Below are 22,246 nucleotides of genomic sequence, written 5' to 3'. Positions count from 1 at the left end.
GTTTTGAGTAATAGTTGGAGATCACAGAATGTGTGTTGAATTGAATCTGTGTGATTCTAATAGTATCACACATTGATAACTTATCAGGGACATACATCAGTGATGCAAGGGCCATCACTTATATATTGTATTGTACATGTTAACCACATGTTCAGTAAAAAAATAAGTTTTTTTTTTAAATAAAAAAGAAATTAACATTAATATTACTGGTCTGTTTTTACTAAGATGCAACGTGTTTTTAATTGATGTAATGTATTGAAAGTATCCATTCCAAAAATGCACACTACTTTAAAAGTAACCTGGCTATACCAATGTTGGCATATAAAATAAATATTGGTTGGCTTTCTGTTATTGCTTGCAGGAAATGTTTTGGCTTGGATCATTTTCATCGCCTCAACTAGAATACTATTACAAACCCGACAGGAATAGCCTTCAATAACTTCAGGGGAAAACTACAAAAAATAATGCAGGAACGCTATTTAAATTCAGAAGAATATTATAGAGATACTGCAGAATATGTATACCATTGAAATCTTATTACCATTGAAAGTTATTATAGGTCAAAAATACATACTATAGAGACTCCTATAATCATTCTATAGTATTTTCATGGCAAAATAATATATCATAGCATACTATAAGCTATTATTCAAAACATACAGTTTCTTATAGGAATGCTATAGCACTTTTTCGTAATGTGTCGAAAGCGTTCCACAGGGATGCTGGCCCATGTTGACTCCAATGCTTCCCACAGTTGTGTCAAGTTGGATATATGTACTTTGGGTGGTGAGCCATTCTTGATACACAGGAAACTGTTGAACATGAACTGTTGGGCTCCTACTACCATACCCTGTTCAAAGGCACTTAAATATTTTGTCTTTCCCATTCATATTGTAACGACCCTGGGTTTATCAGCGCGGAAATCGACTCTGCTATGTCCTATGAATAGCACACATACACAATCCATGTCTCAAGGCTTTAAAAATCCTTCTTTAACCTGTCTCCTACCCTTCATCTACATTATTTGAAGTGACATTAATAAGGGATCATAGCTTTCACCTGGATAGTCTGTCGTGGGAAAAGGTGTTCCTAATGTTTTGTACACTCACTCAGTGTCGTTTACATGTTGTCAACAATCTAGGCCAACCCCCGTCGGTTTTGTTGCTTAACAAACAACCCGTCTGTTGGAGAAGCAGTTTCTGCCTATACTCATATTGTACTCTGATAAAACCATCAACAACCTTCTCTGTTGACCGTCAGAAATCACGTGATAGACACAAAAGCGTCACATACATTAGCCAAATTAATCGAAGGCCAATAGCACCTAGCTAACTGTCCCATCCGAAATCGTGGGGGTAAGTGTGGACGTAAGATTTTTGAAAATATTCGAAATTTACTCATCCATGTCAGAACACAGACATCAATTCAAAGATCTGAATACAGAATTAGAATTATTGTATTGACACTCGTGCCTCGTCCTAAACAACGTTTGCAATTATGTTATTTAGCTAGCTAACGTTGTATAGCTTGTTAGCGTAGTCAGAGAAGACGGTTCACGGTGGCTAACGTTAGCATATCGACTTGTTCCGCTCGAGCTGAGATTTATCAGTGCATCATGGTCATGCAGGGTTGTAAATGCAACAGTTTTGTTTTGGTACATTGTCGTAAAAACAAGTTGTTAGGTACTGGACCAAGTGTGACGCGAAGCCTCGTGAAAAAGTGCTGTAGTTCGCTAAATATAGGCGGTTTGACTGGACTTATTGCATATGTAACTATAGCACGCTATAACTGCAGCAAAACGGTGTATACAGACAGTTGGACCACTTCCATAAGGCAACAGTAGGCAGGTTTCTATTGGCCCAGGTTTATTCGACAAAAATGTCGCAAATAAAATCATTTCAACTTGTAATGGAAACGATAGATATAATGGCTGTTTTTTAAAGCTCAACAACATTTGTATTCGTATGACCGGTGCGTTTTTCTTTAATAGAAATGTCCGTATTTGGAGGGGGGGCTGGTCCAGACTCAAGGTGTCATAAATATTGATTGGTTTCCTTAAATGAACTGTAACTCAGTAAAATCGTTGCGTTTATATTTTTGTTCAGTATATTTTCTACGCAAAGGTTCGAATAGTTGCCATTTTAATGTAGATTTTTTGCATTGGATATATTTACCGTATCATATGGAGACAGAAACATAAACATTTTAACTTATCATAAGTAGACATAATTGCAAATGATTAAATCCTTCCAATAGAAATGTAAAAAAAAAAAAAATTGAACTGTAATTAAATTATTTGACTCTCCCAAAAACGTTTTCAACATACATCTGTAAAATGATAGTCTAGAAATTAAAGCTTTGGTTGTCTTCCTCTGGCTTACATGTCTTCTCCCTGGACCTCCTCAATGTCCACCTCTTCAACATCAGACTCTGAGGCCTCATCTTCACTGTCACTTTCCAACCTTGATGATGGCTCGTTGTCAGGCTCAAAAAGCCTCAAAGTTGCCTGGATGGCCACCAATTTTTCAACCCTTGTATTGGTCAGTGGGCAAGGCAGTATGGATTTTTTCTCTTACATCTGCACGCAGAGTCTGAACATCAGACAGGATGGCATTTTCTCCCTCAATTCGCACAATGGCTACTGCTATAGGTTTCAGGAGATTCAGACTGCTTACCACTCTTTCCAAAAATACATCATCCAGGAGGTTCCTCTTGATGGTGCTGTCCATATCGGTAGACTGTGATATGGCCATTTCTTGGAGAGACTCCTTCCCCTCCAGGAGACAGGAGAGATGGTGACATCAACACCACCACAACGGGTGTTGCTGGGCAGCTTCAATGTGGTGCTCTTATTCTTCTCACTTTGCTTGGTGAGGTAGATTGCTGTTATAACTTGATGACCCTTCACATACCTAACCATGTAGGTATGTGTTGAAGCTGCCCAGCAACACCCGTTGTGGGGCGGCAGGGTAGCCTAGTGGTTAGAGTGTTGGACTAGTTGCAAGTTCAAACCCCCGAGCTGACAAGGTACAAATCTGTCGTCCTGCCCCTGACCCAGTTAACCCACTGATCCTCATTGAAAATAAGAATTTGTTCTTAACTGACTTGCCTAAATAAAGGTAAAAAAATAATCCTTGGCTCTCTTGTAGAGTGTATCCATTGTTTTCAATGCCATGATGTCCTTGACGAGCAGATTCAATGCACGAGGAGCAGATTCAATGCATGAACAGCACAGCCAATGGGTGTGATGTGAGGGTAGGACTCCTCCACTTTAGACCAAGCAGCCTTCATGTTCGCAGCATTGTTTGTCACCAGTGCAAAAACCTTCTGTGGTCAAGGGTCATTGACTGCCTTCAGCTCATCTGCTCATTGTGCTCTTGTAGAGTACTGATTCAGGGGTGGAGATGATGTAGTTAATTATTCCTTGCCCACGAACATTCGACCACCCATCAGAGCTGATTGCAATACAGTCTGCTTTCTCTAGGATTTGCTTGACCTTCACTTGAACTCTGTTGAACTCTGCATCCAGCAAATGAGTAGATAAAGCATGTCTGGTTAGAGGGGTGTATGCTGGGCGAAGAACATTCAGAAATCTCTTCCAATACACACTGCTTGTGAGCATCAGAGGTGAACCAGTTGCATATACAGCTCGAGCTGTATTAATGTTTTATCAGCATTTCCCTGACTACGTTCCTCCGTTGAGTCAAAAACACTTCTGATTCCAGGAGGACCATGAGCTGTTGCAAATCGATAAGGTGTCTGATTCACCATTTTCACCTCGAATAGAAGTAGATGGACTTTAGTCAGAGATTGCTTGTTGTGAGCGCTGAGGGAACTTTATGCACTTGGCCAGATGATTCTGCATCTTTGTTGCATTCTTGACATATGATTTGAAACAGTATTTGCAAAAGTACACCGCTTTTCATTCTACATCAGCTGCAGATAAATGTTGCTCTACATCAGATGGTGTCCGTGGCATTTTCCTGTAAAGATTAGAAAACCCAAATACAATTCCATGTACAGATAAATACACTGCTCCAAAAAATAAAGGGAACACTAAAATAACACATCCTAGATCTGAATGAATGAAATATTCTTATTAGATACTTTTTTCTTTACATAGTTGAATGTGCTGACAACAAAATCACACAAATTATCAATGCAAATCAAATTTATCAACCCATGGAGGTCTGGATTTGGAGTCACACTCAAAATTAAAGTGGAAAACCACACTACAGGCTGGTCCAACTTTGATGTAATGTCCTTAAAACAAGTCGAAATTAGGCTCAGTAGTGTGTGTGGCCTCCACGTGCCTGTATGACCTCCCTACAACGCCTGAGCATGCTCCTGATGAGATGGCAGATGGTCTCCTGATGGATCTCCTCCCAGTCCTGGACTAAAGCATCCGCCAACTCCTGGACAGTTTGTGGTGCAACGTGGCGTTGGTGGATGGAGCGAGACATGATGTCCCAGATGTGCTCAATTGGATTCAGGTCTGGGGAATGGGTGGGCCAGTCAGACCATCACCCCTGTTGAGACAAAACTGCGACTCGTCAGTGAAGAGCACTGCTGTCCAGTCCAGCGACAGTGGGTTTGTGCGCGTAGGCAACGTTGTTGCCGGTGATGTCTGGTGAGGACCTGCCTTACAACAGGCCTATACAAGCCCTCAGTCCAGCCTCTCTCAGCCTATTGCGGACAGTCTGAGCACTGATGGAGGGATTGTGCATTGTTGCCGTCCTGTACCTGTCCCGCAGGTATGATGTTCGGATGTACCTATCCTGTGCAGGTGTTGTTACACGTGATCTGCCACTGGGAGGACGATCATCTGTCTGCCCTGTCTCCCTGTAGCGCTATCTTAGGTGTCTCACAGTATGGAGATTGCAATTTATTGCCCTGGCCATATCTGCAATCCTCATGCCTCCTTGCAGCATGCCTAAGGTATGTTCACGCAGATGAGTAGGGAGCTTTCTTTTGGTGTTTTTCAGAGTCCGTAGAAAGGCCTCTTTAGTGTCCTAAGTTTTCATGTCTTAACGACCGTTCCACAGGTTCATTAATTGTTTATGGTTCATTGAACAAGCACTTGAAACAGTGATTAAACCCTTTACAATGAAGATCTGTGACGTTATTTGGATTTTTCGGAATTATCTTTGAAAGACAGGGTCCTGAAAAGGGGCTCTTACTTTTTTGCTGAGTTTATATACTGTATTCTATACTATGCCACCATCTTAGTCCAATGCCGCTCTGACATATATGTAAATATATTCTTAGTCATTCCTTACTTAGATTTACATGTATTTTGGATATATGTTGTGAAAATGTTAGATATTACTTCAAATCAAATTTCAAATCAAATTTATTTATATAGCCCTTCTTACATCAGCTGATATCTCAAAGTGCTGTACAGAAACCCAGCCTAAAACCCCAAACAGCAAGCAATGCAGGTATAGAAGCACGATGCAGTAATACTTGTTAGTTATTACTGCACCGTCGGAGCTAGAAGCACAAGCATTTCGCTACACCCGCAATAACATCTGCTAAACACGTATGCAACCAATACATTTGTAAAACTTTAGCTAGGTGTCTAACATTAGCTAGGTTAGGGGTTAAGTTTAGGGGTTAGGTTAAAGGTTTAGGGGAAGGGTTAGCTAGTATGCTAAGTAGTTGCAAAGTAGCTAAGAAGTAAGTGTTCGCGTGTTCGAATCTCATCACCATTTTAACAAACTTTGGTTGCTAGACGTTCGCATTATGTACCTACCTATCCACCCCGACCAACCACCCTCCTATCATATTTGCCTTAAGTAACATTCTGTCTTATGTAACCATGCCAAACGTAACATATCATACTAATTTGAGTGTCCTGGATGTATGTTTACAATGTTACGCCTAGTCTGAGACCAGGCTGGTTTTTCAGCCTCTTTCTCCACCATGTCTCAAACAAAACACATTGAAATGGCTTTCCTAGTGCCAAGACAGTCATGTCAACCAAGTGTCAATAACTGAATAACATGTGAATTACTCAAGTAGTTAACACTAATAGGACATGGTTGTCTGTCTGTCTGTCACTTTTGGCAGGTATTGTTGTGACGCCACATCACACCAGCAGCACCCTTTGTGGCTTCTAATATTGATGATTGATGCTGTCTTTTGAGCAGCACTGTAAAGGGAAAAGGGTGGGACACAAACACTACCAATTGTTGACCTGTTCTTCTTCTCCTCTTGTTATTCCAGTGTTTAATCACCAACTCATAGAACAGACCGCTATGGCAGAACCAGATGTACAATTTAAGGTGAGTCTTTGACTATTTACAAGTAGCCCATTGTTGTAAATAAGAATTTGTTCTCAACTGACTAGAATAAAATACAGGTGTCATTTGGAATTGTTCCTTGGTCTAGCCCTAACCAGTAGTACATTGGTGTTTAGTTGCTAATCCTTTTAATCAATGCGTTGTTTAATTACTGTCCGTGTTTCAGCTAGTGTTGTGTGGAGATGGAGGCACAGGAAAAACCACCTTCGTGAAGAGGCATTTAACGGGAGAGTTTGAGAAGAAATACGTTGGTGAGTTCCTTAGAATCCAGACAGTCCTCTCTCTCCCTCTTCTCTCTCTCTCAGCTTTACATACCTCTTATTTGCCGTCTTCTGCTTCTTCTCCTTCATAACCCCACCATACCTTCAATCAATAATCACACTTAATTCTCTCCAGAGGGAAATTGAGTTTGCAGGCAAGGGTAGCATGATGAACAAAATATGCTATCCATACAAGAGTTGAAACCCTTCTACATCCCTGAACCATGGCTGACCTGCCCTTCGCTCCCCCTCCTCTTCCCCGTGTAGCGACTCTGGGAGTAGAGGTGCACCCCTTGGTCTTCCACACCACTCGAGGGACCATCAAGTACAACGTCTGGGACACAGCCGGCCAGGAGAAGTTTGGGGGGCTCAGAGATGGCTACTACATACAGGGTACGTCACATTTGTGTGGGTCACATGTCTGTTTATAGGTCACATCCCGACCTCAGATCTCTATACAATCTTACCCTCTGGTGCAAAATGACTCGGATGATTACGGGCACCACACATTTAATGATTATCTGAAACACTCAATCACTCTCCCTCTTCTACCCTACCTCTCTCCAGCCCAGTGTGCGATCATCATGTTCGACGTGACCTCTCGCGTCACCTACAAGAACGTGCCCAACTGGCACCGTGACCTGGTGCGCGTCTGCGAGAACATACCCATAGTCCTGTGCGGCAACAAGGTGGACATCAAGGACAGGAAGGTCAAAGCCAAGAGCATCGTGTTCCACCGCAAGAAGAACCTTCAGGTAACCGTGGCAACCCAACGCACACACTTTTAGAAAGTGTTTTGTACCTGCCAACTACCACACCTGTCTGTACAAGTCTATATTCCTCAGCTGGAGTGTTGTGTGTCTGCAGTCTTTCTCCATTCCTGGTTCATTTTTTTTGTGTGTGTGTGTGTGTGTGTGTGTGTGTGTGTGTGTGTGTGTGTGTGTGTGTGTGTGTGTGTGTGTGTGTGTGTGTGTGTGTGTGTGTGTGTGTGTGTGTGTGTGTGTGTGTGTGTGTGTGTGTGTGTGTGTGTGTGTGTGTGTGTGTGTGTGTGTGTGTGTGTGTGTGTGTGTGTGTGTGTGTGTGTGTGTGTGTGTGTGTGTATGAGAGAGAGATATGACTATACCTAATCAAGACTCTCTCTCCACCTCCTCATCAGTACTACGACATTTCAGCCAAGAGTAACTACAACTTTGAGAAGCCCTTCCTGTGGCTGGCCAGGAAGCTGGTAGGAGACCCCAACTTGGAGTTTGTGGAGATGCCTGCCCTCGCCCCCCCGGAGGTCGTCATGGACGCCTCCCTGGCCGCGCAGTACGAGAACGACCTTAAAGTGAGTACACACACGCATGCTGAAAGCGTACACACACACACATGCAGGGGACCCGCAGGCAGAACACACACAAATGCAGAAGTCGCACATGCCGTACACACACAGGCTAGGTCAGTGTTTAATGTGTTCTTTATTAAAATTGTATTTATTTACATCAGGAACTTGCATTCTAGTATTTAGTTTTACAGGTGACAAAAATAATGAATACACAATTTTTACTCACACCTCCAGGTTGCCGCAGAAACAGCGCTCCCAGATGAAGACGATGACCTTTAACCTGTGACCTCTCTCTGGCCTCTTCAGTGTTCTGGGGGTGTGGCCTATTGCTGACCTTGACCTTTAATTGTAAAAGCCCCCCCCCCCCAATGTTTTGTTTTTTTGTGTTTCAAACTGAAAATGCGTCTCTGGTAGCGTGAAGATTTTAGTAGAGACAAACAGGAGTAGAATTTCACACTGCTCACAGTAGGCGTTACACACACACACATACAAACGAAAGACTTTGTTCACTCGCTGTACGATACTGACTAAGGGTGATATGAAATCACACTAAAACAAAAAGTATTTGAATATAAACTATTTGCTGTATCAATTCATGTAAACAAAATGGGCGTGTGACTGGAATTTAGCAAAAAGCACATTTCACTTCCTTGTGGGACTGATTGTTTGACAGCATTTTATTCTTCAGAGGTGCCTGTGGTGTGGTTGATCTGGATTGAAAATGTACTGGTTCCACAACAAAGTTTTATAGTAAATACCTTAATACATATTTGTGTACAATAATCCATTTGTACTATTTGTAATATACAGTGCCTTCAAAGTATTCATACCTTTTGACTTATTCCACATTTTGTGTTGCAGCCTGAATTTGTAAAATGGATTTAAATAAAAAAATAAAAAATTCTTACCCATCTACAAACAATACTCTGTAATGACATTACAAACCCCTGAGTCAATACACGTTAGAATCACCTTTTGCAGCGATTACATATATACAATATTTGTTGAATTCTTCAAGCTCTGTCAAGTTTGCTGTTGATCATTGCTAGACAGCCATGTTCAAGTCTTCACATAGATTTTGTAGTGGATTTAAGTCAAAAATAAAGCTAGGCCACTCATGAACATTCAATGCCGTCTTGGTAAGAAACCCGTGTATGTTTGGGCTTGTGTTTTAGGTTATTGTCCGGCTGAAGGGTGAATTTGTCTCCCAATGTCTGGTGGAAAGCAGACTGAACCAGGTTTTCCTCTGGGATTTTGCCTGTGTTTAGGTCTATTCCGTTTCTTTTTATCCTCCAAAACACTCCCTATTCCTTGCTAATGACAATGCTTGAAAATATGAAGGGTGGTACTAAGTGATGTTGTGTTGGATTTGACCCAAACGTTACGCTTTCTATTTAGGACATGAAGTTAATTTCTTTGCCACATTTTTACCATTTTTACTTCAGGGCCTTTTGCATGTTTTGGAATATTTTATTCTGTGCAGGCTTCCTTCTTTCCACTCTGTCATTTTAGGTTAGTATTGTGGAATAACTACAATGTTATTGAAACATCCATTAAACTGTTTTAAAGTCACCATTGGCCTCATGGTGTAATCCCTGAACGGTTTCCTTACTCTCCGGGAGAGTAAGGAAGTGTGTATTAATTACATTTTGGCTGGTGTGTTAACTTCACCACCACAGGAGGTTGGTGGCACCTTAAATGGGGAGGACGTGCTCGTGGTAATGGTCGGAGCGGAATAGGGGGAATGGTATCGAATGCATCAGGCACATGGTTGCCATGCGTTTGATCCCATTCCATTGGCTCCATTCCAGACATTATTATGAGCCGTCCTCCCCTCAGCAGCCTCCAGTGAACTTCACCATGCTCAAAGAGATATATTTAATGTATTTTTTTTGGTAAACATTTTTTGAGACCAATCTACCAATAGGTGCTATTTGTGAGTCATTGGAAAACCTCCCTGATCTGTGTGGTTGAATCTGTGTTTGAAATTCACTGCTTTACTGAGGGATCTTACAGATAATTGCATGTGTGGGGTACAGAGATGAGGTAGTCATTCAAAAGTCATGTTAAACCCTATTATTGAACACAGAGTGAGTCTATGTAACTTGTTAAGCACATTTTTACACCTTAACAAATTTAGGCTTGTCATAAAGGGGTTGAACACTTACTCAAGACAAGACATTTCAGCTTTTCGTATATATTTTTTTTGTCAACCTTTCTAAAATATAATTACACTTTGACATTATGGGGTATTGTGTGTAGACCGGTGACGCAAAACCTCAATCAATTTTAAATGCAGGCTTTAACACGACAAACTGTGGAAAAAGTCTAGGGATGTGAATACTTTCTGAAGGCACTAGGTACTTTTCTCATGTTTTGTTCTATCGTGAAAAGTTGTCTTGACAAGTTGCTCTCTTTTGAAACAACCAGCAGACAGGATGAACATTTTGTGGCCTAATATATTGCTACCCTTGCACTTTTCTTGAATAATTCATAATTCTGTCTAAAATAAGTTGAAATTGAAAATACATTTGTCTCCACACCTGGTTATTTCTTATTTCCACATTGCAGAACCATTTTTTTGGGGGGGGATCTACAATTTGCAACGGCTGGGTAGCACATTTTAGAAAATAAAAACAAATGGCATTGACAGAATTATTATCACCCATTACTAGTACTTGGTTGCACAGCCTTTGGTCAGCATAACTGCTGGCAAATGCTTCTTGTAGCCCTCCCTGAAGCTCACCTTGCTGTACCTTTCTACTGGCAATTTTGCTCACTCTTCAGCTGCAAACTGCTCCCAAATCTTCAATGTTTGATGGTTGCCTTTGACCAACTGCTGTTTTCAGATCTCATCGTAAGTTTTCGATGGGACACAGATCTGGACTCATTGGTGGTCACTCCAGTCCAGTGTTTCTTCTTGAACCATTCCTGGGTGCTTTTTTATGTTCTTGGGTTCGTTGTCCTGCTGGATACCCACGACCTTCGACGGAGACCTAGTTTTTGGACACCGGGTTGAACACTCCACTCCAAAACCCCTTGATAATCTGCTGATTTCATGATGCCTTGCACATGTTCAAGGCCCCCAGTACCAGAGGCAGCAAACCAACCCCGCAGCATTATCGAAACTCTCCCATGTTTGATTGAAGGGAGGAATGCTTCACTTGGTGATACGTTACTGTAGTTATACTTGAGATATCCTTTTTCAATGGGAGAAGTAAAACAAATAACTGGAGATGTTTTGTTGTTGAAAAGTGAAAGGGGGACAACTGTAGCCAGGGATTGCACATACTGTCTAGACAAACCCAGAGGGGTTGCAACTTTTTATGTGTAAGAGGTTGAGACAGCAGAAAAGAGGAAATACATCTGAGATTAGGATGGAGATTAAGAGGTATGGAATAGGTGTATAAGGAAGCAGAGCTGAGTGAAAGAGAGCATCTGAAGCAAAGAGAAGCAAGAATAGAGGAAAAAGACGACATTTACATACAAGGTAAAACCCAAATATTTGATTCTGTAATGAGAAAATGCACCTCTCTCTCATTTGTCTCTGAGTGTGCCGGGGTCTGGTCGTGTGCCCCCACAGATCGGAACTCCCAGTTTCATTTAAAAAACACATATAATAACATTGCTCTTTTCACAACAGCTGAATAGAAATGAAGATCCCATGATGAAGGTCCTACCCATTCTGGCTGTGATGCTACTCGGGACGTCTGCCATGGTGCTCAATGATCTAAACTCCACCGGTACAGTAGCCTTCCCTCATCATCTCAACACCACAGTGACTGATGTAGATTCTCTCAGTAGAACATGTATTTTCAAGGCCGGTTACTCTGACCGAGAATAAACCTAATCCTGGACTGAAAAGCACGCTCAAATTAGAATAGCCATGTGAAGATCTGTGTATGCCCACATAAGAAAATATATACTATAGTATTCACTGTAGCGTTTTTGCTGACTTTACTGTAGTATTTACTGTAGTATACTGTTTTATTTACTGTAGTATTTACAGTTAATTGTAGTATATATACTGTAGTAAAATCTGTCGATGTGCCTTTGAGCAAAGCACTTCACCCTAAATCCTCCTGTAAGGTGCTCTGGACAAGGGCGTCTGCTAAATGACTAAAATGTACATGTATATACTATGGCAATTGACGTAGTGTTTTTGTGGATTGTAGTATACTGTAGTATTTACTGGAGTTTTTGTTTTATCATCTTTGACATAGAAGTCGAGGCTTTCTCCTCCAGGAAACCTACTGGTGAAATAAGAGCTAAGAGCTAATTTTCTATAACCTGTAGGGAACACAATATTTGTTATATACTTAACAACCCAAATTGTATGTAGGTTCTGGCATGTAGGTTTCTCACTTATGGGTGGAAAAAAATGTGAAATGGTTGAGGGTAATGGGCAGGTTATATGAAAATAAGATAGTGTAGTATTTACTATAGTTAAAAAAAAGTGTAGTGTTTTTGCAGACTGGAGTGTTTTGCGGAAACTACTGTACTATTTACAAAATCTGTCGTTCTGCCCCTGAACAGGCAGTTAACCCACTGTTCCTAGGCCGTCATTGAAAATAAGAATTTGTTCTTAACTGACTTGCCTAGTAAAATAAAGGTAAAATTAAAAATATATATTTTTTTACTACAATTTTTTTTTTTGTGTGGATAATACTGTAGTATTTACTATAGTATTCTACAGTATACTACAACATTCTATAGTAAGTACTGCCCATGTTTTCTCAGTTACTTAACCTTTATTTAGGCAAGAGAGTCCCATTGATACCAATGTCTCACTACATATTGTAGTGTACCTCTGTATCTCTACATGATATGCAGAATTACCAAAATTACCACCATAACTAACTCTCAAAGCAGCATGCTGTACAATTATTGTTGATGGAGATTCTTTATTGAGTCTGCTTTTTAGTCCAGGACTAGGCTTAATCTGTATCCAGGAACCCAAACCCATAGTGCTCACCATTCAATTTGACCATCTAGATAAAAACCAGGTGGACAACAGTGTCCATGCCCCCCAACTCCTTCTGTCCTTATACTTGATCTCTGTCTCTTTCATTCTCTCTCTCTCTCTCTCTCTCTCTCTCTCTCTCTCTCTCTCTCTCTCTCTCTCTCTCTCTCTGTCTCTGTTTCTCTCTCTCTCTCCTGTCTCTGTTTCTCTCTCTCTCTCTCTCTCTCACAGCCTCACCGCTACCTCTGGACTGATGGGTCCAGCATGGACTACTTTTCCTGGCTTCAGAAGCCCAAGCAACCATCCGGGGATGGACAGTGCATGGAAATAATCTGGCAGAGGAAGCAAGAGAAGGCAGGGATAATGGGAGTGGAGAGAGGGGGTGATGGATGAAAGGGAGGGGGCAAGGGGGCAAGGGGAAGAGGGGACATGAAATGTTTTGAAATGACATTTGACATTTTAGTCATTTAGAAGACGCTCTTATCCAGAGCGACTTACAGGAGCAATTAAGTTTAAGTGCCTTGATCAAGGGCACATTAACAGATTTTTCACTTAGTCAGCTCTGGGTTTTAAACCAACTCTCTTAACCTCAAAGCTACCATCTGCACCAGATCCAGTATGCTGATGTATTCAGAATTGTGTTAACTATTGTGGAAAAGGGAGTGGGATGTTTTTGATTTGAAGTATGACAAATCTCACATGTTTTGTATTATATAACTCAGCGACCATGTGGCTAGAGTGACTGTCCTGAACTTGGAAGGTTGGGGGTTCGATCCCAGGTCAAGTCATACCAAAAGGGGCCAGATTCCTCTCTGCTTGGCACTCAGCATTAAAGAGAAGGATTCGGGGTAAGGCCCTGCGATAGACTAGTGTCCAGGTGGTGTACTTATATTAAACGACACATCAAAAGCCTCATGGTACAGAAACAGTAGATAGGCTCATGCCGTTCTGGCTTGGACAAGGCTGCTTAGCTAATTATATAGCTCAAAAAGGGACTAATAATGAATAAAAATAACTTTTTCGTTTTATCTACATCTCAGACCAAGGGGGATGGAATGATAAGTCGTGCAGCCAAACCAATTACTTTCTGTGTGCCTTGAAACTTGAGGAAAGACAGGAACCGAATGGAGGAGAAGAAGAGGGGATGGTGGAAAAAGGGAGTGGGAGGTTTATCATTTAAAGTAGATGACAGATGAGCAGTATAGCAGTATATACTACCTGTCAGATACGCTTTGCATTACAGCTTTCTCAGACATCACGACCCCAGGACCCTGTAAAATGTTAGCGAAAACCCACTGTTCATAGACTAAGCCTTTGTCTGCTAAAAGTTCTCACCGTCACAGTCAGTTTCAGTCCGCCCAAAGATTTAATGAAACAACTCATTGTCTTAGAAACTTCTAAACACATTGCATTTGAGCAGTGGTGGAAAAAGGACCCAATTTTCATACTTGAGTAAAAGTAAAGATACTGTAAAAGAAAATGACTAGAGTAAAAGTGAAAGTCACCCAGTAAAATTCTACTTGAGTAAAAGTCTAAAAGTATTTGGTTTTAAATGTACTTAAGATTCAAAAGCATAAATCATTTATAATGTCTTATGTTAATTAAGCAACATGATTTTCAGACAACATGATTTTATTTTTTTATTTTTTCTTTAAGGATAGCCATGGGCACAGTTCAACATCTCAACATGTGTGTTTAGTGAGTCTGCCAGACCAGAGGCAGTAGGGATGACCAGGGATGTTCTCTTGATAAGTGTGTGAATTAGACACTTTTCCTGTCCTACTAAGCATTCAAAATGTAACGAGTATTTCTGGGTGTCGGGGAAAATGAAAGGAGTAAAAAGTACATAATTTTCTTTAGGAATGTAGTGGAGTAAAAGTATGTTGTCAAAAATAGAAATAGTAAAGTAAAGTACAGATTCCCCAGAAAACGACATAAGTAGAACTTTACACCACTGCAGTTGAGAATCCTATCTAGGCCTATTGTCAGAAAACAGTGTAACCTAATCTATTTTCAGGGGGAATTGTGTTGATGAAATGCTGCTTCACATTGATGGTACTGTGAAACACTGCGCATTGCTTGACTAGCAAATAAAAAAGGAATACAAAAATATCTTCATTAATCAATAATCGTTGCATGACTTTCTTTTGTTGACCTGACCTTAATTTAGCAATATTTAGCAAGCAGATGTGTTCAAGAAATAACAATACAAATACAGCCTCAATTTTATTTATAGATGGACAATCCACTGGGTTGACTTTACAGATTTAGAATTTAACCTACTACCTTTCCATTCGGTGACATGTTTGAGTAGTGTGCCCAAAACAGAAAGCATGCGTGATATTTACTTTGCATACGTTTTTACGCATGCTATTGATCAGAGAGAGAGAGAGAGAGAGAGAGAGAGAGAGAGAGAGAGAGAGATTAATCTCCCTCTACACAACTGTTACTCTAATCCTCCTTGAGAGGATAGGCTTAGTAAAACTACAGGTTGGAAACACTGCTGCAGCCATATTGAACAGACATTTTGTAAAAAAACGATTTATTTTATTTTATTTGATTACCATATTCTAATGACTATTTAGTCTACTGAGTATTTTTACAACTAACTTTGAAACTTATTTTCGGACAAATCACTGGATTAATCAGTAGGCTAATAAATTGTAATGGTCTCATTTGGTAAACGTTTAATTAGTGGTTGTAGATTAGAATATCTATTTTTGATAGTTTAGAGATTGTGACAGTGGCAACACAGTTTTGAAGATGAAGGACAGACTGGAACAGTTGAAAGCGGTAAGCTTAGTCTTTTTATACACTTGTTCATGTTTTCGTGGCCTTGCTTGCTATTAGCTTAACATATAACCGTTGCTAATCATATAGAATGATATAATAGGGATGGGGGACGTATCTGATTTACTCGTTTGTTTTTGGGGAAGTATCTGATTTAAATCGTTTTCTTTTTGCGCACTAGATGCGGTTGGTTGCGGTTGAGCGGTTTGACCACAACGTTCATCAACTGTTGATCCCATTTTCAGGCCTAGAAAAGCAGAAATAGTCTAGTTGAATATTGCGCTAATAAACATTAGAGTATTAAGTTATTCTTGGAAGTAGGTAGGCCTAATTGCGGTGTGATGATATTTAGGCTGTGCACTTGTTTATTGGTGGTGCGTTACAAATGGAGGTGGGTGGGTAGAGAGAGGGGAACAGAAGGGTCGATTAAGGAAATATGAAAGGATTGTTTTCTCCTCATTTCCTCCACCTCTTCCAAGGTCTCAAGGTTATCGATGTAGGCTATTCATTGTAGTTTATGTGCACCGCAAGTCTAATTGGGTCTGGTTTAAAAAACAACTTTATAGTGGATTCAAATCACATTGTTTCACTGACGTAGGAACCGCTAAAAAGCCTGTGAGTGTGATTATCTCACTATAAACCTACCACCACAACAACTCTGTTGGCTCTGTGTGTGTGTCTTTGTGTGTGTGTGTGTGTGTGTGTGTGTGTGTGTGTGTGTGTGTGTGTGTGTCAACAGAAAAGTGATGTGGCTGGGGACGATGTGGAGGTTCCAGTGGAGAACCAAGCCTTTATGGATGACTTCTTCGCCCAGGTATTTCCGGCCATACTCCTGATGTGTGTGTGTGTGTAGGTGTTCGCCATACTGTGTGCGTGTGTGTTCACCGGTGTGTCATCATTGCCCGTCTCGGTCTCAGATTGAGGAGATTCGCAGCAGCATCGATAAGATAGATGAGAGTGTGGCGCAAGCAAAGAAGCTGTACTCGACCATCCTCTCCGCCCCTACATCAGAGCAGAGTAAACATCATCCTTCAATCCCCCTCTCTCTCTCTCTCTCTCTCTCTCTCTCTCTCTCTCTCCTTCACTCTCTCGCTCTTCGTCTCTTTGTTATCTCACCCCCTTTCATTCCCATTCCATATTTTTCCGTCCTTTGTGGCTTGTTGATACTTCTATGTTACAACCTCTCTCTCTTTTTTTCTCCTTCCCTGTCTTCACCAGAGACGCAAGATGACTTGGAGGCGGTCACCAACGACATCAAGAAAGCAGCCGGCACCGCTCGCAACAAACTAAAGAGTAAGTCCTTCCTGCCCCTTTAAATATTAAACGCACCATTATCTTATCCCACAGTCTTTCTGACGACCAACCGTATTCTGACGACCAACCGTATTCTGACGACCAACATAAGTGTATAAAGGTAGTTTTCCCTGTCAAGATCATGTGTGTTTCTTCATTGCCATGGACGGCAAAACCATGGTAGTTATTGTTGTCGATGGCCATAGTCACGCTAACGGGTGCCTGTTCCCATCCTTGGCAGGTATCGAGAAGCAACTTGAGACAAACACAGAGGAACGGTCGTCAGCAGACATGAGGATCCGGAAGTCCCAGGTAACCCTTTAAAAAACCAACTAACCTCAACCAGATCCTTTAACCCTATCGGTTTGCACGTCAATCATGTCCCCCATCATTTTTCCTGTTGGAGACCGGGGTTGGAGACTCGGGTTTCATTCCCACTGGTTACCATAACAACCTCTTTACCCATCTCCACTTTTTCCCAGCATGCCATCCTGGCCAAGAAGTTTGTGGAGGTGATGACCAAGTACAACGAGGCTCAGACGGACTTTAGAGACAAGAGCAAAGGCCGCATCGCCCGGCAGCTGGAGATCAGTGAGTCTGATTGCCAGTCGTAGAGACAAGATACCTGGTATAACTAGGGCCAGGGTTTTTGTTCCTGGACAAGTCAATTGTCAGGAAAAAAATCCAGGCCCAAGTTGCATTAAGTTGAAGACGGGAGTACATGTTTCAACCTATCACAGACAGACTCAAGCCAATACAGTGCTCTTTACCAGTTAAAATACTTGGAAAATCCTTTCAAATACTTTGAGTGTTTGCTTGAATCTGCCTGGAGTTGGGCAGGGTTGTAGTTTTGTTCATTTTCTTTTCTGGTTTATTAAGCCAGGCAAGCGGAAACAGACACAGATAAAGTATTTGAAGTATTTGTTTAAGTATTTGAAACCCAGATCTACTTTTGATGGTATGTATTAGTTTATTCTATGCCAGCATTAAGGGCCTATTATATGTTGTTAAGTTGTCATTAAGCCTTTTAAACATGTTATTAACCCTTTCATACATGTTATTAACCCTTTTCTGTGAAATCTCCATTCCACAGCGGGAAAAACAACAACCGACGAGGAGCTGGAGGAGATGCTGGAAGGAGGGAACGCAGCCGTCTTCACCGCAGGGGTAATTCTGTGTGTGTGTGTGTGTGTGTGTGTGTGTGTGTGTGTGTATATGTAACCGATGTGAAATGGCTAGCTAGTTAGCGTTGGTACGTGCTAATAGCGTTTCAATCGGTGACTTCACTTGCTCTGAGACCTTGAAGTAGTGGTTCCCCTTGCTCTGCAAGGGCCGCGGCTTTTGTGGAGCGATGGGTAACGATGCTTCGTGGGTGACTGTTGTTGATGTGTGCAGAGGGTCCCTGGTTCGAGCCCGGGTATGGGCGTGGGGACGGGCTAAAGTTATACTGTTACATTGATGCTGTTGACCCGGATAACTGGTTGCTGCGGAAAAGGAGGAGGTCAAAAGGGGGGTGAGTGTAACCGATGTGAAATGGCTAGCTAGTTAGCGGTGGTACGCGCTAATAGCGTTTCAATCGGTGATGTCACTTGCTCTGAGACCTTGAAGTAGTGGTTCCCCTTGCTCTGCAAGGGCCGCGACTTTTGTGGAGCGATGGGTAACGATGCTTCGTGGGTGACTGTTGTTGATGTGTGCAGAGGGTCCCTGGTTCGAGCCCGGGTATGGGCGAGGGGATGGTCTAAAGTTATACTGTTACATGTACAAGCGGGAAAGCTTGTGTGTGTGTGTACAAGCGAGAAATCTTGTGTGTGTACAAGCAAGAATGCTTGTGATTGTGTGTGTACAAGCGAGAAAGCTTGTGAGTGTGTGTGTACAAGCGAGAATGCTTGTGATTGTGTGTGTACAAGCGAGAAAGCTTGTGAGTGTGTGTGTACAAGCGAGAATGCTTGTGATTGTGTGTGTGTGTGTGTACAAGCGAGAATGCTTGTGAGTGTGGGTGTGTACAAGCAAAAATGATTGTGAGTCTATGTATGTTCGTGCATGCTTGCGAGTGTGGGTGTTAAACCGTTGTGTGTATACTCTCCTATGTGTGTGTTAAACCGTTGTGTGTATACTCTCCTATGTGTGTGTTAAACCGTTGTGTGTATACTCTCCTATGTGTGTGTTAAACCGTTGTGTGTATACTCTCCTATGTGTGTGTTAAACCGTTGTGTGTATACTCTCCTATGTGTGTGTTAAACCGTTGTGTATATCTTCTCTTATGTGTGTGTGTTAAACCGTTGTGTATATCTTCTCCTAGGTGTGTGTGTTAAACCGTTGTGTATATCTTCTCTTATGTGTGTGTGTTAAACCGTTGTGTATATCTTCTCCTAGGTGTGTGTGTTAAACCGTTGTGTATATCCTCTCCTCTCCTATGTGTGTGTGTTAAACCGTTGTGTATATCTTCTCCTATGTGTGTGTGTTAAACCGTTGTGTATATCCTCTCCTCTCCTATGTGTGTGTGTTAAACCGTTGTGTGTATACTCTCCTATGTGTGTGTTAAACCGTTGTGTATATCTTCTCCTATGTGTGTGTGTTAAACCGTTGTGTGTATACTCTCCTATGTGTGTGTTAAACCGTTGTGTATATCTTCTCCTATGTGTGTGTGTTAAACCGTTGTGTATATCTTCTCCTATGTGTGTGTGTTAAACCGTTGTGTATATCTTCTCCTATGTGTGTGTGTTAAACCGTTGTGTATATCTTCTCCTATGTGTGTGTGTTAAACTGTTGTGTGTATCTTCTCCTATGTGTGTGTGTTAAACCGTTGTGTATATCCTTTCCTATGTGTGTGTGTTAAACCGTTGTGTGTATCTTCTCCTATGTGTGTGTTTTAAACTGTTGTGTATACTCTCCTATGTGTGTGTTAAACCGTTGTGTGTATCTTCTCCTATGTGTGTGTGTTAAACTGTTGTGTGTATCTTCTCCTATGTGTGTGTGTTAAACTGTTGTGTATACTCTCCTATGTGTGTGTTAAACCGTTGTGTGTATCTTCTCCTATGTGTGTGTGTTAAACCGTTGTGTATACTCTCCTATGTGTGTGTGTTAAACCGTTGTGTATATCTTCTCGTATGTGTTTTGTAGATCATGGAGTCGGGTATATCAAAGCAGGCGTTGAATGAGATTGAGGCGCGGCACAAAGACATTGTGAGGCTGGAGAGCAGCATCAAAGAGCTTCATGACATGTTCGTGGACATTGCTATGCTGGTGGAGAACCAGGTAACCCTTCACACCTTTTAGTGTGCATCCCACACTATTCCCTACATAGTACACTGCTTTTGACCGCTGTTTGTGTGTGCGCCTCTCCCAACACTCCGCTCCGCCCACCCCCTTCAAAGGGCGGTATGATTGACAAGATTGAGAGCAACATGGACCAATCGGTGGGCTTCGTAGAGCGGGCGGTTGCCGACACCAAGAAAGCAGCCAAATTTCAGCAGGAGGCCCGTAGGGTGAGTGGGGCTGAAACCATAGAATTAGAATGAGGGTCGGTCGATGATGCGATAATAGGTGATTCTATTTCTACGGCTGAAACGTCCTGTTTATAGGTCCACTTCAGTCCGGACCCTAGACCTATTACCTATCACCTTGGTTCATACAGGTGAAGGGATACATTGGCTTTGTCCCAAATGGCACCCTATTACCTTCATAGTGCATTGCCTTTGAAAGTACTGCACTATACAGGAAAGTACTGCACTATACAGGAAAGTACTGCACTATATAGGGAAAAGGGTGCCATTTGGGACGCAACCTAAATCTACTGTCTTGCTACAGGGGGTTCAGCATTCTCACTGATGCAAAGAATCTCTTAAAACTTCAGAACCTGCAATGCCACATTTAGTCTCGAAATACTTATCTTGGCTTATGTTTTCTCTCTATGCTCAGGTCAATTTTCCCTTTCGTTTTTCTGAGGTTTCTCTCGTTCTGTTTCTTCTCTCCCTTCCCTTCATTGTTTCTTTATATTTCTTCCTCCTCCACTTCCTCCTCTGTGTCCTCTTCCTCTCTCGCATCCTCTGTCTTTCTTTGACTGTTTCGTTCTGTCTTCCGACCCTTTAGAAGCAGATGATGATCATGTGTTGCTGTGTCATTCTCTGTGTCATCGGAGGGTCCTTCCTCTACAGCTTTATCAAATAGGAAATACCGTCCGGGTAAAACTGGTTGTAAAACTGAGATGTGTTCAAAACTCAAAACGTACACTTTTAAATCATGTAATGATGCAGAAGGATGTCAGCCTGGTCACAAATGTGTTTGTACTCTTGCAAACTCCATTCCTGTCCCTGTCAAGCCAAACATGTGTGGCATGACGATGAGTGACAAGGAGTTGGCATGATAGCACAAACAGGCTGGCACTCAGGCTAAAAGGATGCAGATGTGCATAAAGGATTTCCAGGTGTGATCAGGGCCTGTATTTATAAAGCCTTTCAAAGTATGAGTGCAGATCTGGGATCAGTTTAACCTTTTAGATCACAATGAATAAGATTACATGGACAGGCGGGGCAGGATCCTAGATCAGCACTCCTTACTCTGAGATGCTTTATGAATACGGGACCAGATTAGATAACGTTAGATCCAGGTTATTCTTAGTCTTTGTCCCACATGGCACCCTATTTCCTTTGTAGTACATAGGGAATATGGTGCCATTTGGGATGTAGACTTAGGCTGTATCATTGGCCTCAATGTGATAATCACCTGTGACTCTGGCCTCAGGTGAAGTTGAAGAGGAGTGTCCCAGATTACCCCCAGTCTAACCTGGGTGGATGGATCAACAGTGGACACTGTCTGTCAAGAGATACATTCAGCGCTACTCAGAGGAGATACACCTCAGTCCGGCTAAAGGCCTTCCACCCTACATTGTCTTTCGTCTTCTCTCTCTCTCTTTCCTTCCATCTTTTTCTCTCTCTCTCTCACACACACACACACACACACTCTCTCTCTCTCCCTCTTTTCCCTCTTTCTCTCGTTCTTCTTTTAAGGCATGCTTCCCCCCACAGCTCCTTTTCCCACTTCAAGGATTTGTGTCAATTAGCTTTGGTAGTGTGCTTCCTTAATAACCTTGGCGAAGACAGGTGAACGTTATCACAGTGTAGTCATGTCAAGTAACCTAAAGATATTGGTAAACAAAATAATATGAATATAAAACGATGATTAAAAAAACTATACAATTTCTCACTGCCCTACTGACAGCTAGTAATCAAAAGGACCCCAAAATGGCACGCTTTTATGTTGTTATTGTATTATTGTGTGTTGAAGTTATTGCATAATATTTCACCCACGCATT

The 22,246-nt window shown here is 41.7% G+C and overlaps 2 protein-coding genes across 4 annotated transcripts; both read left to right on the top strand.

Annotated features, from left to right (window-relative positions):
- Positions 1 to 1,167: 1,167 nt before the first annotated feature.
- On the top strand, positions 1,168 to 8,658 carry LOC139374865 (GTP-binding nuclear protein Ran-like). 2 transcript variants are annotated; one of them, XM_071116041.1, is made up of 7 exons: positions 1,168 to 1,355; positions 6,229 to 6,287; positions 6,472 to 6,556; positions 6,833 to 6,958; positions 7,133 to 7,320; positions 7,722 to 7,892; positions 8,124 to 8,658. In XM_071116041.1, exons 2-7 carry the CDS (start codon positions 6,261 to 6,263, stop codon positions 8,166 to 8,168), a joined length of 642 nt encoding a protein of 213 aa, XP_070972142.1. In that variant the 5' UTR covers positions 1,168 to 1,355; positions 6,229 to 6,260; the 3' UTR covers positions 8,169 to 8,658. The 2 variants fall into 2 exon arrangements, with proteins under 2 accessions (XP_070972142.1, XP_070972143.1); XM_071116042.1 differs by having other exon boundaries at positions 1,280 to 1,367.
- Positions 8,659 to 16,386: 7,728 nt separating this feature from the next.
- Positions 16,387 to 21,762, top strand: LOC139374142 (syntaxin-3-like). Of its 2 annotated transcripts, XM_071115145.1 has the most exons (10): positions 16,387 to 16,456; positions 16,560 to 16,659; positions 16,861 to 16,935; positions 17,177 to 17,247; positions 17,418 to 17,526; positions 18,029 to 18,102; positions 20,056 to 20,190; positions 20,310 to 20,420; positions 21,025 to 21,116; positions 21,676 to 21,760. In XM_071115145.1, exons 1-9 carry the CDS (start codon positions 16,436 to 16,438, stop codon positions 21,100 to 21,102), a joined length of 774 nt encoding a protein of 257 aa, XP_070971246.1. In that variant the 5' UTR covers positions 16,387 to 16,435; the 3' UTR covers positions 21,103 to 21,116; positions 21,676 to 21,760. The 2 variants fall into 2 exon arrangements, with proteins under 2 accessions (XP_070971246.1, XP_070971245.1); XM_071115144.1 differs by having other exon boundaries at positions 21,025 to 21,762.
- Positions 21,763 to 22,246: the final 484 nt, after the last annotated feature.

Source organism: Oncorhynchus clarkii, chromosome 19, assembly GCF_045791955.1.
Source record: "Oncorhynchus clarkii lewisi isolate Uvic-CL-2024 chromosome 19, UVic_Ocla_1.0, whole genome shotgun sequence".
NCBI classification, from domain to species: domain Eukaryota; kingdom Metazoa; phylum Chordata; class Actinopteri; order Salmoniformes; family Salmonidae; genus Oncorhynchus; species Oncorhynchus clarkii.
The sequence above is the reverse complement of the archived record's forward strand: the minus strand, read 5'-3'. Positions and strand labels throughout refer to the sequence as shown.